The 18,740-nt window shown below is 44.3% G+C and overlaps 3 protein-coding genes across 4 annotated transcripts; 1 reads left to right on the forward strand and 2 right to left on the reverse strand.

Moving 5' to 3' along the window:
• Positions 1–391: 391 nt before the first annotated feature.
• On the forward strand, positions 392–3,973 carry eola2 (endothelium and lymphocyte associated ASCH domain 2). Of its 2 annotated transcripts, none has more exons than XM_062963804.1 (3): positions 392–496; positions 2,514–2,797; positions 3,522–3,973. In XM_062963804.1, exons 2-3 carry the CDS (start codon positions 2,545–2,547, stop codon positions 3,743–3,745), a joined length of 477 nt encoding a protein of 158 aa, XP_062819874.1. In that variant the 5' UTR covers positions 392–496; positions 2,514–2,544; the 3' UTR covers positions 3,746–3,973. The 2 variants fall into 2 exon arrangements, with proteins under 2 accessions (XP_062819874.1, XP_062819873.1); XM_062963803.1 differs by having other exon boundaries at positions 392–492.
• A 1,164-nt stretch (positions 3,974–5,137) lies between these two features.
• On the reverse strand, positions 5,138–9,067 carry LOC100565450 (heat shock transcription factor, Y-linked-like). Its single transcript, XM_003225569.4, has 2 exons — positions 8,185–9,067; positions 5,138–6,018 (listed from the first exon to the last, which is right to left on the reverse strand). Exons 1-2 carry the CDS (start codon positions 8,746–8,748, stop codon positions 5,224–5,226), a joined length of 1,359 nt encoding a protein of 452 aa, XP_003225617.2. The 5' UTR covers positions 8,749–9,067; the 3' UTR covers positions 5,138–5,223.
• Positions 9,068–10,454: 1,387 nt separating this feature from the next.
• tmem185a (transmembrane protein 185A) lies at positions 10,455–18,528 on the reverse strand. The gene is made up of 7 exons (XM_062963855.1): positions 18,337–18,528; positions 16,389–16,565; positions 14,662–14,869; positions 14,183–14,266; positions 13,333–13,509; positions 11,804–11,927; positions 10,455–11,672 (listed from the first exon to the last, which is right to left on the reverse strand). The coding sequence occupies exons 1-7, from the start codon at positions 18,372–18,374 to the stop codon at positions 11,428–11,430; spliced, it is 1,053 nt and encodes a 350-aa protein (XP_062819925.1). The 5' UTR covers positions 18,375–18,528; the 3' UTR covers positions 10,455–11,427.
• Between the last annotated feature and the right edge of the window lie 212 nt (positions 18,529–18,740).

The following is an 18,740-nucleotide window of genomic DNA, read 5'->3' on the forward strand; positions in this document are numbered from 1 at the left end:
ATGGTAGCACATCCGGGCAACGTCTCTGCAAAATGCATTTCAAGGACGAATGTAAGATAGGACAAATGCAAAGAGGCAGGATTGGACTAGATGTCCTTTGGGGGGGGGTCTCTTCCAACGCTATTATTTTCTCAGTCTATCTCTCCTTCTCTGGAAGCCTTTAAGCAGAGGCCGGCTGGCCATCTGTTGGGGGCGCTTTCATGGTGCCTTTCGTGCACAGCATCATGGGGCTGGACTAGGTGGCCTCTGGGGTCTCCTTCCCATTCTATCATTCTGATTCTCTCTCTCTCTCTCTGGAAAGGCGGCGGAGGGAGGGGCGCTTCCAGGGCCGCGGGACTTCATTTCCCAGAAGCCTCGGCGGCCTGGCACCGCGGGAGGGAGGGAGGGAGGGAGGGAGAGAGGCATCCTGGGAGGTGGAGTCCAGGCCAGCAGGCGGAAGGAAGGAAGAAGGAAGGAAGAAGGGAAGATGGCAAGAAGGGAGGCTGGCGGAAGGTAGGTAGGTGTGTGTGTGTGTGTGTGTGTGTGTGTGCGCGCGTGCGGGAGGGGGAGCTCTGGGGAGCCCCAGGGAAAGCAGGGTGGCCTCAACATATACACATACATATACACATATATATACACAGACACACACACACACATACAGACATGCACACACACACATATATACATACACACTCATACACATACACTCATATACACATACACACATATATATACACATATATATACACAGACACACACACACACATACAGACATGCACACACACACACATATATACATACACACTCATACACATACACTCATATACACATACACACATATATATACACACACATATATATACACACTCATATACACACACACATACATACTCACATACACATATATACACACATACACATATATATACACACATATACATACAAGCACACACACACACATATATACATACACACAAATATACACACACATACATACTCACACACATGCACACACATACACATATACACATACATACATATACACACATATTTATACACATATACATACACACACACACATATATACACACACACACATATATATACACACATTAACATACAAGCACACACACACACATATATACATACACACAAATATACACACACATACATACTCACACACATGCACACACATACACATATACACATACATACATATACACACATATTTATACACATATACATACACACACACACATATATACATACACACACATATATATACACACACATACATACACACTCATATACACACACACATATATATACTCACATACACTCATGTTCATATATATATATATATATATATATATAAAAGGGTAATGAAATTTCGGCCTAGGACAAAACAACAAAACTACACACCCCAGAAACATTAAACTTGGCAGCACAACCCCTCATCCATGCCTCTACGTTCATACAGCTCCAGCTACTCCAGAAAACGGCCAGGCTTTGAGGCTGCAAGGCTATTCACTGCTATTCCACCTGGCCAAGAAAGGATTCCCATAAGCCACAGCAACGCGTGGCCGGGCAAAGCTAGTATATATATAAATGTTGTGTGTTAAACAGTCAGAAAGCAGGCTTCTTACCCATCTTTCAGACTGCAGCTCCCATCATCCTGGGGGCAGAGTAAGCAGGCATTGCTCGGCCTGCTGGGAGTTATAGTCCAGCCATATCTTCCTCCTAATTTGGGATTGGTGTTTCAGAGGAGACATGGGCCAGTCCCTCCAGTATTCCCATGAGGCCTGGCAATGGATGCATCCAGGCTGGGGTTGATGGGAGTTAGAGGCCCAGCAAATGTTGCTCCAAGTCTGCACACAAGTCCTGATACTACGTATCCACAGAAACATAACATCCACTGAGACAGACAACAGATACATATTATATCTCTACCAACAACAGAAACAACAGGAAACAGATACATATATCTCTACCAACAACAGAAAACAGATACATATTATATGTCTACCAACAACAGAAACAACAGGAAACAGATACAGTAGAGTCTCACTTATCCAAGCCCCGCTTATCCAAGCCTCTGGATAATCCAAGCCATTTTTGTAGTCAATGTTTTCAATATATCGTGATATTTTGGTGCTAAATTCGTAAATACAGTAATTACTACATAGCATTACTGTTTATTGAACTACTTTTTCTGTCAAATTTGTTGTATAACATAAAGTTTTGGTGCTCAATTTGTAAAATCATAACCTAATTTGATGTTTAATAGGCTTTTCCCTCCTTATTATCCAAGATATTCGCTTATCCAAGTTTCTGCCGGCCCGTTTAGCTTGGATAAGTGAGACTCTACTGTACATATATCTCTACCAAAAACAGAAAACAGATATATATTATATCTCTACCAACAAGAAACTTCAACCACAGATCTAGGGGCACATTAAACCAACTCCGAACACAAACTGAGAGGGAAGAAGGCTGTTCTCAGTTCTTGACTGTGTTCTCTTTGGATGCGGAAGGTGCGCGACGGGACGGTGAAGGCGGTGAAGGATGAAGTTTTCCTGCCTCTCCTTCCGGCAGCCGTACGCGGGGCTGGTTCTGGGCGGGATCAAGACCCTCGAGACGCGCTGGAGGCCGCTCTTGGCCGAGCACCGGGACCGCACCCTGGCCGTCCACATCGCGGTCAAAGACTGGGACGACGAGACCTGGAAGGACATCCTCACCCACAGGCTCGGCATGACGCACAGCCGCCTTGAAGAGCTGCTCAATGCGGGAGAGAAGTTTGGCAGAGGGGTCGTGGCAGGTACGTCGCCCCAAATCTGGCCCCTTCGGCACGCTTTCGGTTTGGCCTTTGCCCATCCATCAAACTGGGTTGCTGTGAGTCTTCTGGGCTGTATGGCCATGTTCCAGAAGCTTTTGTCAAATTTGTTGATTGAGACGAATTACCTTCTTGGTCTCAATTCCTCTCCAATGACTCTGGCTGTCTGCTCAGAACACATGAAATAAACTCCAGATTCCTTCAGTTTTATCTAAGCAGCTCAAACCTTATTTACAACTTATTTACATAGTATGCCAGACAACAACCATGCTCCATCCAAGCCCACTTCAGGACTGAACACATTCCATTCTACTCTTACCTTAAACTGACAAAGTACAAAGTGGAACCTCCCAAAAGTTATGCTCTAGCAATTCATTCCCACCCTATGCATTTAACCTCATCACTACTGGAATACACATACAAGACAGCTTTAAACTCTAAGCACAATTTCACACTATATCAATACCATTTTACCAACAGCTTTCTCTCCCAATGTTTTGCCCACATCTGTGGCAGACATCCTCAGAGAGAATGTCAGGAGAGAATGCTTCTGGAACATGGCCAGGCAGCCCGGAAAACTCAGCAGCCCAGTGATTCCGGCCATGAAAGCCTTCAACAACGCAACAAACACTTTCCTTTCAGATGAAACAAGCATTTTGTTTTCAGTGATAACAAAGTATTCCGTATTTACTTTGTTTGTTTATTTCAGGCCTAATTGACATTGGAGAGACATCGCAGTGCCCTTCCCACTTACCTCCGGCAGACCTTTTGGCCCTGGAAAACCAAGCCGTGCTGTCAGGCCTGGAGCAGAAATACTTGACTGCGATTTCCAATGCCCGGTGGCTGCTGGAGCCCATTCCCGCCCGAGGACACAAGGACATCTGGCAGGTAGACATCCCGGAGGAACTGATTCCTTCCGCGGAGACCCCGTGACGTTGCCGTCTTTCTGGTTGTCCCTTGGCCCTCTGTTTTCAGCAGGAAAGACCCTCCCCATAATTGTATTAGCAGCAGGGTGACCCAGCACCAGTACCCAAAAGTGATAAAACACACAGACCAATGTGATCTCTTCCTCTGGAGACTTTTCTTTGTAGCAACATAATATGGTTGCACTATTTGCAATAACAAGGTTTCCATAACACAAGTAAAGTTCTTTATAGTTTATTCTTTGCTTCCACGCTGGGCTTCTTTCTGATGCAGATAAACAGCTTCGCTCTCACAGAGCCTCCTCTCACACCGAACTGCACACAATAGCTTTACACACAGCAGCTTACACACCGGAGCTTCACACACGAGGCCTTCAATTTACCTCACTGAGGCCTTCTGCCACTGTGACTGATGTAACACACCTCAGAACGACACTAGCTTTGGCCCAGGCTTCGACCTACTCAGTCTCCTCAGGGCAATGCTAGATTATTTAACCCTTTCAGTGCTTGAGTCACATTTTTGTAATTAAACATACTTAATGTATGCACATAATAAAAGTGAAAAATGTGCATGTGGTGGAGGTGTCCACTTACACGGAGAGCCTTCTGCCAACACCCTAGATGTTGTTTTACCCCCAGAATGGACATCCCAGGGTTCCTTAATTTGCATGACTCCGCCCACTGCCTCTCCCTTAACCCTTTCCTATGGCACACAGTTAACTGAGGAATTGATCAGCCACTGAACAAGAGGTTTGGGGAGAATTCATCATGATTTACAAGAGCTGTACTTGATCTACATCTGGATCAAGCACTCTTAACCATAGATGGATCTGGACCAAACTTGCCACGGATGATGGGACTTTGCAGTACCTTCACTGATACTGTGACCCCCACTGACAGTGGACTGGGATCAAATTTGGTACAGAGAAGCCCTATGACCTACTGAACATAGTTCAGGGGTTAATGGGATGGACCTTGATTTTGGGAGTTGTAGTTCACCTGCATCCAGAGAAACTTTGACCCACACTGACAATGGACTGGGACCAAACTTGGCACAGAGAAGCCCCATGACCAACTGAATATACTGCAGGGGTTTGTGGGAATGGACCTTGATTTTGGGAGTTATAGTTCACCTGCATCCAGAAAGCACTGACAGACAGCAGATCTGGACCAAACTTGGCACACAGTGCCAGATCTGGACCCAACATAGCCAACTGTGCATACAAAGGCAAGAGGCCACTACAACCGAATATGTGTTTCAATATTTTGGTTTAGAGACTGTTTTTGGAAGCATTTAATATAGTTTGAATCTCTATCATCCCTGAACGTACTGCAGTGGTTAGTGGAATGGACCTTGGTTAAAGCAATGTAAACACTGCCCTAGGCAAACAAGACAATCATAACAAAGGGAAGTAAGAGGTTTATTCTCCAGCCTGAGTCACGGCGGGTTTCCCTGTTCCAAAGGCGGTTGCCAGTCGGCCACTTGCTTCACCGGTGGTACCCCGTGTATTCTGTCGCCGTGGGTCCGACCACTTTGGAAGCCGACGCGGCGTTGGATGTGCAGTTGCAGTTGGGGCAGTGGTGGTAGGAAGGAGTTCGATGGTGGTGAGAAGACCTGGACATGGAGATGGCCGAGGCCGCGGCGATCATGGGCATGGAGAACCACGGGTTGCAGAAGGGGAGCAGGCTGGCCCAGTGGGCCTGCATGGCGGATAGGTCCGGGTACATCGTGGGGAAGGCTGGCAGGCCCATCACGGGGGCAAAGGGCGTGTTGGGGACCGGAGGCAGGACGTGGTACAACGAGGTCGCGGACGTGGTGGTGGTGGAGTCTATCTCGTGCGTGTTGACGCGAGCGTGGCTGGCGTGTGGGGGCACGTGGAAGGGCGCCAACTGGCCCTTGGGGGCCTCGCTGTCCTCGGCGGCACCGCCTGGCTCCGCGGCCCTGAGAGGAGCCGGAGAGGGAGCGGAGTAGCCACTCCGCAGGCGGATCGCGGCCCCGGCAAGGCCTTTGGCGGCGGCAGCGGGTTTCCGGAGCCCCGACTTGTGCGTTTTCTCCCTGGGGGAGGCGGAGGCGGTGGCGTGGGGGTCGCTCTCCCTGGAAGCCGGCCCAAGCGCGGCCTGGCCGTCGGGGCTCCGTGGCCGGCTCTTCAGGCAGCTCTCGTGGAAGTCCTCCTCCAGGGAGAAGGCCACGGGCGGCGTGTTCTTGATCCCGACTCTTCTCTTGCATCTCGCAAGGAGGTGAGGACAGCCCTTCTTGAAGTTTGGGTTGTGATAAAACTGTAACTGGGGAGAAAGCAGAGGAAGAAGCCGGTTAGGCCCCCAAGCAGAGCGAGACCCACAGTTATTGCAGTCGAGTCTCACTTATCCAACGTAAACGGGCCGGCAGAATGTTGGATAAGCAAATATGTTGGATAATAATTCAGGAAAAGCCTGTTAAACATCAAAATAGGTTATGATTTTACAAACTAAGCACCAAAACATCATGTGATACAATAAATTTGTCAGAAAAGTAGTTCATTACACATTAATGCTATGTAGTAATTACTGTATTTACGAATTTAGCACCAAAATATCACGATGCATTGAAAACATTGAATACAAAAATGCGTTGGATAATCCAGAACGTTGGATAAGTGAGACTCTACTGTATCTATAGTTTTATCTTTATTTACATCGGTTGCTCCAGAAATAGGGAGCCCCATAGGAGCCACCCCAAGTCCCTTTGGTGGGATGGTTGTAGGATATAAGAATAAAGTTGTTGTTGTTGTTGTTGTTGTTGATGGTTGCAGGATATAAGAATAAAGTTGTTGTTGTTGTTGTTATTATTTCACTTCACATCTGTAGCCATCTTTGCATCCTTACTGTAATGAGTTGAGAATCTACCGAAACCAGAATAGACTTTGACCCAAAAGAGATGAAGGATTGAAGGCACAAAATTGTTCATATGGTAGTATTGATGGCTTTTCAGAAGTAGTATTGTGCAATAGGTTCAATATGTTTAGTTGAAATCATGCAGTTGACTATGGATTGGCCTTAGACCTTGCTTTTTGGGTGATGCGTCTTAACAGTGGATTGTATTTTAATTATTTTTTTATTTATGCTTAATTTTTAATTTAATCTATTTTATGTTTTTATGCTTTTGGCACTATGTAGTGTTGTTTGTAAGCCGCCTTGTTTACCTCTGTTTCTGTAAATATTCCAATACCCTGTAACTCTTTTCCTAGGATAAATATCAATAGAGCTTATCCCTGAGTAAAGGGAGATGTGGCTGCATAATGGGTTAATGGGGTGAGCTCCCATCTGTCAGCCCCAGCTTCCCATGGGCAACGTCTCTATAGCAATGGGTTAAACCCTTGTGCCAGCTGAACTGCTGACCTGAAGGTTGGATGGCTGACCTGAAGGTTGCCGGTTTAAATCCTTGAGATGGGGTGAGCTCCCATCTGTCACAGTGGATGATGGAGCGGCAGCTCCCCCTGTGGCCGGAATCGAGCAGACCCTCATGAAGCCGGAAGCTGGAAAATGTTAAATTGCCTCTGTGTCTGTCTATATATGTTGTATGTCTAATGGCATTGGATGTTGTGCATCGTGATCCGCCCTGAGTCCCCTTTGGGGTGAGAAAGGTGGAATATAAATACTGTAAATAAATAAAATTGTATTTACAATTCCTCAAGCAGGTAGTTAGTCATTGCAGGCCTTAATCTTAATACAGTAGAGTCTCACTTATCCAACATAAACGGGCCGGCAGAACGTTGGATAAGCGAATATGTTGGATAATAAGGAGAGATTAATGAGAAGCCTGTTAAACATCAAATTAGGTTATGATTTTACAAATTAATCACCAAAACATCATGTTATACAGCAAATTTGACAGAAAAGGTAGTTCAATATGCAGTAATGCTATGTAGTCATTACTGTATTTACGAATTTAGCACCAAAATATCACCATGTATTGAAAACACTGACTACAAAAATGTGTTGGATAATCCAGAACGTTGGATAGCCGAATGTTGGATAAGTGAAACTCTACTGTATGTACATTGTGATTTGCCTTGAGTCCCTTAAGGGGTGAGAAAGAAGGGCGGAATATAAATACTGTAAATAAATAAAATTTTAATTACAATTCAGCAAGCAAGCAGTTTGTCATTGCAGGCCTTAATCTTAATATGTACATCGTGATCCGCCCTGAGTCCCTTAAGGGGTGAGAAAGAAGGGCGGAATATAAATACTGTAAATAAATAAAATTTTAATTACAATTCAGCAAGCAAGTAGTTTGTCATTGCAGGCCTTAATCTTAACATGTGCATCGTGATCCACCCTGAGTCCCTTAAGGGGTGAGAAAGAAGGGCGGAATATAAATACCGTAAATAAAAATAAATATCCTTCTGTTCTGCACGCTTGTTTTATTGCTCCCACGGGTCTTTCCAAAAGCCACGCCAAGGCTTTCCTTACCTTGCTAAATGCGTAGGCAGCTTTTTCTTCGGCCAGAAATTCAACCAGGGAGGCCGACCTTTGGAAGTTCTGCCTCATCTTGCTAAAGCCGTAAAGGTTGAGCTGCCGGATGAAGCTTTTCATGCAGTCCGTTTCAAAGATGCGCAGCGGGCCCTTCCTCTCCAGGACCTCTTTCTTGAAGAGCTCCTCGTCGATCACCACGCACGTCCCGTCCTCGTCCCACCACAGCGACTTGAAGTGCTCGCTCTCCACGATCTTCCAGAGTTTTTTGGGGAAGGTGAGCGAGAGGAAGTCGCTGTCCTCGAGGGCGCTGTCGTCGCAGAGAGCGAGTCGGGGCCGCTTGGGCCAGGGCCCGTCGCTCAGGGCTTGGAAGGCGTTCTCCTCGATGATGGACCTCAGGGCCGAGTCCCCGGCCGCGGTTTTGTCGTGCAGCGGAGGCGAGGCAATGGAGATGGCGGAATGCACCACGTCATCCTCGGCCGGGAGGAATGGCGCTTGTGCGGGAGGGAGGTCCACGTCCGGGCCTCCCTTTTCGTTCAGGCAACTTTTTTCAGCTGCAGCCATTTGTGCTACGAGGCAGGCCTTGCCAGGAAGGCAGCATCAGGCCCACGAAAAACGAGGCCAGCTGGTGAGGAGCTTCAGCTTCAGTCAAGAGTTCCAGAACATCACAATGAGGCCCATCCTGTGTAGGTGTGACATCACAAAACGAACTCTGGTTTCCTAGCAAATGAAGCCATAATGAGGGGAAAGGCTGGGAACATCACAGGGTAAAGCAAAGGCTTTCTCCAACCGTGGTCCTCACCAGCTGCATTTGGGCATGAGGAAATGAACAATACCGTTCACGTTATTTATTACAGTCATGGATCAATCTGGTCTGGTTTTATATTTATATTGTTCGAGATGCTGGAACACCAACCCGAGTCATTAGGGTTATTTAAATTAACAATAAAGATAATGCACATCTCTCAAGGAGATAGAGCGGTATATAAAGGTTTATTATTGTTGTATTATATTATAACAATTTGCCCACAGTAGGCCCAAAAAAGGAGCTTTCCTGGGCTTACCCCCCATTTTATGTAAAGAATGAATGAATGAAACCTAATAATTTCAAAGACACCAGTCTGAAGAGTAAGGCCTGCAATGACTAACTACCTGCTTGCTGAATTGTAATTAAAATTTTATTTATTTACAGTATTTATATCCCACCCTTCCTTCTCACCCCGAAGGGGACTCAGGGCGGATCACAATGCACATCTACATGGCAAAAATTCAATGCCATTAGACATACGACATATATAGACAGACACAGAGGCAATTTAACATTTTCCAGCTTCCGGCTTCATGAGGGAATGCTCGATTCCGGCCACAGGGTGAGCTGCCGCTCCATCATCCACTGTAACACCGAGTCCTTTTTGATGGTAGTACTTCCTTATGTTCTTCGCACGCTGCCAGCAATTGTATGGTGTCATAAATTAAGTTAAATTAGCCTCCCCGCATTAAGCATTATCTAGGATTCTCTACTCACAGACGCCAGTTTCAGAGCTGCTTAGGTGAGCAGCAAGCTAAGCTATCAACGGGCAGGAGCTTAACCCCAACCCAGGCTTAGAACCAATAACCTCTCAGTCAGTAGTGATTTATCGCTGCCGGCTACTAACCAGCTGCACCTCAGTCCAGCCCCTGCCCTTCTCCCGACATCATTCATAGCTCCCTTTGAGCAAAAAGGCTCACACACAAAATCCTCAGATGTGTTGTTCTGTGAAATATGCAGTATTTGTACAGTGCCATTTACTTTGCCAAAACAATTAATAAATAAGCGGCGGGATGAGCCAAGGTTTGAATGCTGGGTCAGGAAGCCGGGATTGAAATCCCTGCTCAAGTATGGAAACCTATCAGGGTCACATACTTTCAGTCTCAGAAGGAAGCACAGATCAGGCTCCTTCTTTGTAGGCTTTTAAGTAGAGGCTGGATGGCCATCTGTTGGGGGTGCTTTGAATGCGATTTTCCTGCTTCTTGGCTGAATGGGGTTGGACTGGATGGCCTGTGAGGTCTCTTCCAACACTAGGATTCTGTGGCATGAAAGCATGTAACAATCAAACAAGAGAGTCTACTGAACAAGCCAGGACCTACCGCTTACCAGGACTGCCATCTGTTGAGGAGGTACAAAGGTGGAGGCATTACTTTTCATTCAACCCTAGAATTTTGTGTGTGTGTATATTCCCAGCCTCTCCAAGAAAATAAAAACATTGGTAGACATACCCAGGACAATGAAGTGTTCGTCAAGGATTATAGGATACTTTTTATTCAACAGCCAAAAGTGGGAGGATGAGAAATAGGCATTACCGAGGAGTAACATTTTAACAAAAGTGGAAAACAATCCCCTCCGCCCCCTCTCGACAATACGAAGAATGTGGTCATTTACACAATAATTTACACACCTTTATCAAGGTAATTTGATCCATTAACAGAGAAAGAACTTCCAAGTCCTGCCTGCGGACATGTTTGAAAGGCGATGTTCCTAGTTCCGTGGGAGGACGAAAAGGCAAGCGTGCTGATGTAACACCACGTGGCTCTGCTGCTCCAACAGAGATGGAAGCCAAGTGCACAGATAAACACCAAGCACGTCATTCACAATAGATTATGCGTTTCATGCAGCCTTTTAAAAATACTTTTACATATTTATACTGTACAGACTTTTTAAAATATATTACACTGCCAAAGGTTCATATAAATACTATACAGGCAAGCATTAATCCAACCAAGTCAGGAAGATTCACAAACAGAAGCCGTCCTTGCCCACTTGTGGCTGAAATCCAGAGTGACATGTGCATAAAGGCCACGGATTTCAGTCGGTCTTGCCCACATGCGACTGTGGACAGATATGAGAATAAAGATAATGCTCCAAATCCATTTGGGAAAACACGACATTTTGTTCACAGCTGGATATAAAAGTGAATTCTGTTCCATACGTTCTGATAAGGTACTTTGCACAGGTGAACCTTACCCTAGCTGTTGCATTTTCATTGATTTTACTGCCATGGTACTTTGTATGCAAGGAAAGGATATTAAGACAAATCTCCATTATCTCCTTTGTGTCTATGTTACAAGCCACTGAGGCACAAATCACGATTCATAACAAAAGAAAGGCATGAGATAAAAACACGTTGGCCACTGGTTCCCAGTCATTTTCGAAACGGAAAGAGTCAGTAGTCCTGGCGAGGTGCCACGCTGCTTCCAAACTTACTTTTAATCTGGCATATCAATGTTTAGTTTGGGAGGCGGAATGACGTATTTCCCGGGACTCTGCGTAATAACCACGCCAGTCTTTTTTCTAAACATGGGAGCAATTTTGGGAGGTTCGGGGATGGGCGTTTCTTCCGCCTCGTCATTGTCTTCATGATGCAGATCATAGGAAATGTTGCCATACTCTCTCAGGAAGGGGAATATTTCAAGCAGGAATTGACAGAAGTCCTTGCGAATTCCAAACCACCCTGCAACAGTTTCAAAAAAAGAAAAAGGGGAAAGTTATTGATAGTTTGTATCCACAACAAAAGAGACCAACACCACAATGCCCCTTTCCTCCTGCATTTGGAAATAGCAGCTCAAACTATTGTATACTTACAATGATTGCCCCCTTTCTGCCCAAATGTTGTTGCCATTAAGGTTATCAGTGAAAGCCAAAGAGGGACAAATATAGGTATATAGGAGAATGTGTTATGTCCATCCAGTCTGTGCACAAGCAGGATCTACAAAGACAATAAGACAATTTCAGATTCATGCTTCACACAACACACTTTGTCAGGACTCAGGTATTATTTAGATTTGCTGTGCAGAAAGATAACCAAGGACTGGAGATATTTTTTTTCAAATCCATAAATCTCAGCATCATACAACCAGCCCTCCACATTTTCTGAGGTTAGGCGTGCAGGATACTTCTGAAAGTGGAAAACCTAAAATAAGATTTTTTTAAACCTTAAAGAACTCCTTTTCTAGGAATCCCAGTGCTTTACTCCTGCAGAAGGCTGAACATGCAACCATGCTGGAGGACTTGCAAATGCACAGAAAAGTGTTATTCCTATGGATCCCTATATTCGCCAGCACAGGAAGACAGGAGGTACACGAATCTATGGAAGCTGGCCATGCTGGAGGAACTAGAACAGTGCTTCTCAACCTCTGGCTCCCCAGATGTTTTGGCCTTCAATTCCCAGGAATCCTAACTGGTAAACTGGCTGCAATTTCTGGGAGTTGTAGGCCGAAACACCCGAGGACCCACAGGTTGAGAACCACTGACCTAGAGATCCATAGAGGGGACATACCAATCAAATCCACAAAAGTGAAACCCATAAACATGGAAGACCAAACCTGCCTGAAATCTGGTTTTAGAGATAATCTGATATCTACTACTAGTTCACGGAACTAAGGATTTCATTAGTCAAGTTGCAAGTTCAAATGGTCTCACTGAAAACAGAAGTTTCTTCAACTGGGCAATGCCTTTATAATACTAATACTACTAATACTACTACTAATAATTAATTTTTCTATCCCACCTCCATCTCCCCGCAGGGACTCGAGACGGCTAACACGGGGCCAAGCCCAAAGAACAAATAATAAATAAAATAAAATACATGTAAAAACAACATCTTCAAGCAGATAAAAACATATTAAAACCACAGTAATGCAATATAATACAATAAAAACAGTAAGATAATAAAATGGTAACATGCAAGGACCGCCATTTAGTAACAAAGTGAGTAAAATCTTGAAAGTATCTCCAGCTTGCTCCTGTGAAAGTATCTCCAGCTTGCTCCTGCAAATTTGATTTTAAAGCGCAGGAAATACAAGATGAGGTCTCTAGAGTCTGAGGAAAGAGCGGGCTGTTCAGGCATCAAGGGCAAGGCTTCACCACCCTGCATAAACTCTCTGTGACTAGCACAAGTGGAAGAAATTATGCAAAATAAGCATCTGCATCCAAATGTGTTTTGCATTTATAATTCAGAAAACTTAGTGGTGGTAAAAGTATCAAAGATGCCAATAAAGCCCTTGAAATTGCCGGCTTTCTGAAATACATATTCTATCTATTTTGTCGCAACTGTGACAGCCTTTAAATACATATTTTAAAATGCCCACAATGAAAGCAATGCTCTGACTTACTTCAAAGGTGAGCAATGGGACCACGATTGTCATCCAACTGATAGCCATTGTTATGTGTGTTCTCCTTTGTTCAGCAATTACATCCATGGAACGCAAGAACAGGACAGACCAGACAATGTAGTAGAGTACAACCAAACACAAAAAAGACATGAGGATCCACAAAGGGACACAGACAACCTAGAAACAGAAGAGGATAAAAGAAGTCAAACCTTGTATTACTTAGAATTATAGAATTGGAATAGACCACATGGGCCATCTAGTCCAACCCCCTGACATCCGGGAAAAGCACAATTAAAGTATCCCTGACTTAAGAGAAACTGTTCAACCCCAAACATTCCCATCCAATTAGTCAACATCATTATCAGAGTGAGATTAAAACTGGTTCTGAAAATAATAAATCGTTAGATCCATAGTTTATGGCAAATCCTTAAGTTTAAGAACTTTTTTAGTGTCAGGAGCAATTTGAGAAACTGCAAGTCGCTAATGGTGTGAGAGAAATGGCTGTCTGCCAGGACGTTGCCCAGAAGATGCCCAGATGTTTACTATCCTGTGGTAAGCTTCTCTCAAGTCCCCGCATGGGGAGCTGGAGCTGACAGAGGGAGTTCATCCACATTCTCCCTAGATTCGAACCAGCCACTTTCAGGTCAACAGTTCTGCTGGCACAAGGGTTTAACCCATTGCACGACCGAGGGCTCCAGTTTAAGAACTATATAGTTTAGTCTACCAAGAACATGGTAAATCTGAATGGCAGTAGGGGATCACACATCTTCATGTTCCCCATATAAGCATAACTTCCATTCCAGTCCCCACATAAAGAACTTTGAAAATAACATGAGCACGGTTTACATACAAGCCATGGCCACTTGATAATTTCATCCAGACGGAGTGCAATAAATATGAACTGGAGAATATTGACGGAACACAGGATTTCCAGCTAGGGAATAAAGAAAGACATATGAGAATCAAGTGAATTTTGATGCAAAAGACAGATCACCCATCAAATATCTTATATTTTAATATACTATTTCAGAGGATTAGTATTTTGCTTTTCATGTGGCCCTTGACAAGAAATATAATTAAGAGCAAGAGCACAAATTAAGAAATAAATGCTACACCAGTAAGAGTCTTCAAATAATATTTTATAATTTATGTGTAGCTTTATAGGAGCAGATATACCATTCGCACAACTACCACAAAACAGCCATATTAAAAATTATTCTAAAAGGATATACTGCAATGTTTGCGTTCTATTTCTCAACCTGAATAATTACCCTGACTCCCCAATCGGCTTCACGTGGTGAGCACTCAAATGCACAAAGAGAGTCTTACCTCCAGAGATCTGTCATGGCGAAAGCCCCACACACAAGCTGCAACTGACACTGGAGATACGAAGAACAATGGCATGAAGACTAGAAGCCAGAAGCGAGTTCCTCTTTCAATTCCATCGCAAACCAGCACTTCAAACATCAGAAGGAGCAAATGGATGCCGACTGCAATTAACATGGCTTTGAACTCCACGCACGTTTCTCCTTCTGCTCTGAAAAGGGTCCAATACATATACCGTTCATTCTGTTAGTTCACATCATCATCTTATTCACACACCATTGTTTAGTCCGGTCTCTACTCTGTGTTCAATGTGAACGTGCTCAACCTCTTAACAGAAATGGGTTTTGTATACTGGAATTATGGGGGCAACACAAATGACAAATTACATCTAGAGATTGCTTAAATGCTGAGCTTTGCATGCAGGAGATCTAGGTTTCAATTGTCTTCCCTTGTTAGGGCTAAAATATTTCCCTCATGAAACCTGAGAAAGCTATTTTCAGAATGGAATTAATTATATATACGTTTTTAAGGTTTTATAATGTGTTTTAACAATGTTATTAATAGATCTGTTATTGTTTTGTTTTTAGGATTGTATTTTGGGCATTGAATTTTGCCAATTTTTGTAAGCCGCCCTGAGTCCCCTCGGGTGAGAAGGGCGGGATATAAATGTTGTAAATAAATAAATAAAAGGCAGACCTGGCTGGACTCTCAACACTAAGAGGTTGGAGCCTTCAGTAATTCAAGTATTACCATCTTTCTGCAGCCTCCTAGAAAGCCATATTGTCAGGGGACTCAGCCTGCATTGCAACAATGATACACAAGTACTCTACAATGGAGATGTACACAAAATTTTTTACTTTGTTTCCTTCGTGCTATTGTTTTGTTTCGACTGCTTCTCTACACAAAATGAATGACATTTTCGTAGGAAAAGGGAGGTGACACGAAAATGAAAGCTGCACAGTCATTGTGTTTTGGCCCTGTAACAACAAGCAGGTACTGACAGAGGGCTGCTTTCCCATTACAGATAATGTATACCAATGGGTTTTAATATTAATATTAGTAACAATAGTTATTATGGGACCCTAAGCTGAGTCTGAGAGAGGAGTGCTTCCCCATTATATCTGATGTGGACTAATGGGTGTTAAGATTAATGATGTACTGGTAGTGATCCTACCAGTTGTGTAAGCCGCCCTGAGTCCCCTCGGGGAGAAGGGCGGGATAGAAATATTGGAAATAAAATAAAATAAATAAAATATTAATAACAATAGTTATTATGGGACCCTGAGCTGGGTTTGAGAGGTCTGCTTCCCTATGACAACTGATGTGTGCCAATAGGTGTTAATAATATTATCATTATTAATAACAATAGCACTCTGTGGAAGATCCAAACGTTTTAAAAGTTGGTGGGCTAAAAGGGGTCAAAATGCCCTCCGTGTGTGGCGATTTTCACCCCTCTAGCCCAAAAACTGTGCGGCGGGAGGGGGGGAGCCTCGGAAGCTCTCACAATGCAACCAATGGTCTGAAAGTTTTCATTTTTTCGTAAGCCAGACAAAAATTCTGTTCATATAGGTGCCCCATTTTCGTTAGCGGGAACCAATATGAAAATGAGACGAAACAAATGAACCTACACAATACGAGCAGCAATTTCATACAAAAGCACAACACTACTCTACAGCATAGTACAGAGCAATCTATTTTACAGAATAACAGCAAACTCATAGTACTCTTACCGATACTGTGGGTTTCGTGCCCACACTCCAGTTCCTACTGAAGCACCTACAATGACCATCAACTTCCATAGCCATATTGGAGCAAACACTGCCCAATAGCTCCACTGAATCTTGTCATCCAAACGGAGAGAAAGCAAAACTGAGAACAGCAGCAGGCAGGCATAGATAAGAAATTTGCTGTTTCAAAAGATGAGAAAAGGCAGTTTTAATCCATGTTGGTTTCTAAAATGTATATCTTGGGAGAAACACACAATTCAGATTTCTAATGACACATGTATAATCCAGAATAACACAACAGGCATAATCCAAAGGGTTTAACTTGACATAGATAAAACACTGAATCCCACCCATGGGAGAAAAGCAGGATAGAAATAAATAAATTGATGATTAAAGTAGTTTAGCAATTAAGCAGAACATTCAGGCTGTGACATGCCGCATTATCATAGGATGTCTACACCCCACACCACTGGATAAGTTATATTGTTTAGCTGGTATTGCACCACTTGACATCCCTTGTGTAGTAGCAGCCAGCAATGAAAGGCCCATCCCGTTCGGGTATCAGCCAGTGCCCAAGGCCTTACATCAATAAATAGTTTTCTAAGAATTACAGAGATTCTCGCAGGAACACCTCAGCAAGCGAGAGTCCAAAAGTGGCAGGCTAAAACCCAGAATCTTAATCAGTGGCTGACGCCGGATGAGAGACTCCCCCCTGGTCACACAGCAACACCAGGGGCCTTACTCCAAGTGCCCAGATTCTGATCAAAGGACATTTAGTATCATGCCAAGTTTGTGTTTTCAAATACATTACAACCTGTACCCTTGGTTCGCTTCTGACACGGTAAATAAATACAGTAGAGTCTCACTTATCCAAGCTTCACTTATCCAATATTCTGTATTATCCAAGGCAGTCTGCCGTTTAGTAGTCATTATTTTTGTAGTCAATGTTGCCATGTTTTGGTGCTAAATTCGTAAATACAGTAATTACTACATAACATTACTGTGTATTTAACGGATTTTTCTGTCAATTTCTTGTAAAACATGATGTTTTGGTGCTTAATTTGTAAAATCATAATGTAATTTTAGGTTTAATAGGCTTTTTTTCTTAATCCCTCCTTATTTTCGTTTATCCAAGGTTCTGCCGGCCTGTTTAGCTTGGATAAGTGAGACTCTACTGCAGGGGTCCCCAAACTAAGGCCCGAGGGCCGGATGCGGCCCATCGAAGCCATTTATATGGCCTCCACAGCACAAGGGCAGAAGGGGGTTGGGCTAAATGACCCAAGGGGTCTCTTCTTCTCTTACAACCCTTATTATTATTATTATTATTATTATTATTAACATTGAGGCTGGGTGGACATCTGTCAGGGGTGCTTTGCTTGTGCTTTTGGTGCACAAAGGCAGAAAGGAATTGGACTCAATGGCCCAATGGATCTCTTCCAATCCTTATTATTACTATTATTATTATTATTAACATTGAGGCTGGGTGGACATCTGTCAGGGGTGCTTTGCTTGTGCTTTCGGTACACAAAGGAAGAAATGGATTGGGCTCAATGACCCAAAGGGTTTCTTCCAAACCTCTTTTTATTATTGTTGCTGTTGTTGTTATTATTATTATTATTATTATTATTTATTTTTATTATTATTGCTCGGTTGCCAACTATAGTCCGGCCCTCCAATGGTCCGAAGGATCGTGAACTGGCTCCCTGTTTAAAAAGTTTGGGGACCCCTGCTCTACTGTATCACAAAACAAACAAGGCCTTTCTCAAAGAACCCGGGCCTAGTATTGTAATAGAATTCTACTAATACAGATGGGAAACGAGCTGCTGTTTCCTGGCTGCCTATCTGAATGTTTGGGAAGGCCCACTCTCGCGCGTACTCTCGCGAGACCTCCCTCCCCGCGGCGGCGCTTCCTCGGCCTGCCCGCCCGCCCGCCCGCCCGCTCTTCCCTCACCTGGGGTTGAAGTCTTGGAAGAGGCCCCGCAGGTTCATGGCGCTCCTCCCGCGCCCCTGCCTCACAGGAGCCTGCCCATCGCCGCCCACGCCGGAAGGGAAACCGAGGCGGAAAGAACCGGAGCCGAAGAAGAACAGCGACCGCCTTCCGCGCCGCCCCTCACAGCGGCCGGGCCGCACTGCGCCTGCGCCCTGCCCCGAGCATGCGCAGTAGCCGGCACTACGCCACGCCCACCGTGCGACCGTCGCCACTCCCCCTTGTGGGCGTGGTCTAGGGTGGCTTCCTAGGGGAAGGCAGAGTTGGCGCTGGGTTGTTTGCTGTGAGTTTTCCGGGCTGTATGGCCATGTTCGAGAAGCATTCTCTCCTGACGTTTCGCCCACATCCAGAGGTTGTGAGGTCTGTTG

This window comes from Anolis carolinensis, unplaced genomic scaffold (assembly GCF_035594765.1).
Source record: "Anolis carolinensis isolate JA03-04 unplaced genomic scaffold, rAnoCar3.1.pri scaffold_12, whole genome shotgun sequence".
In the NCBI taxonomy this organism is placed as follows: Eukaryota; Metazoa; Chordata; class Lepidosauria; order Squamata; family Dactyloidae; genus Anolis; species Anolis carolinensis.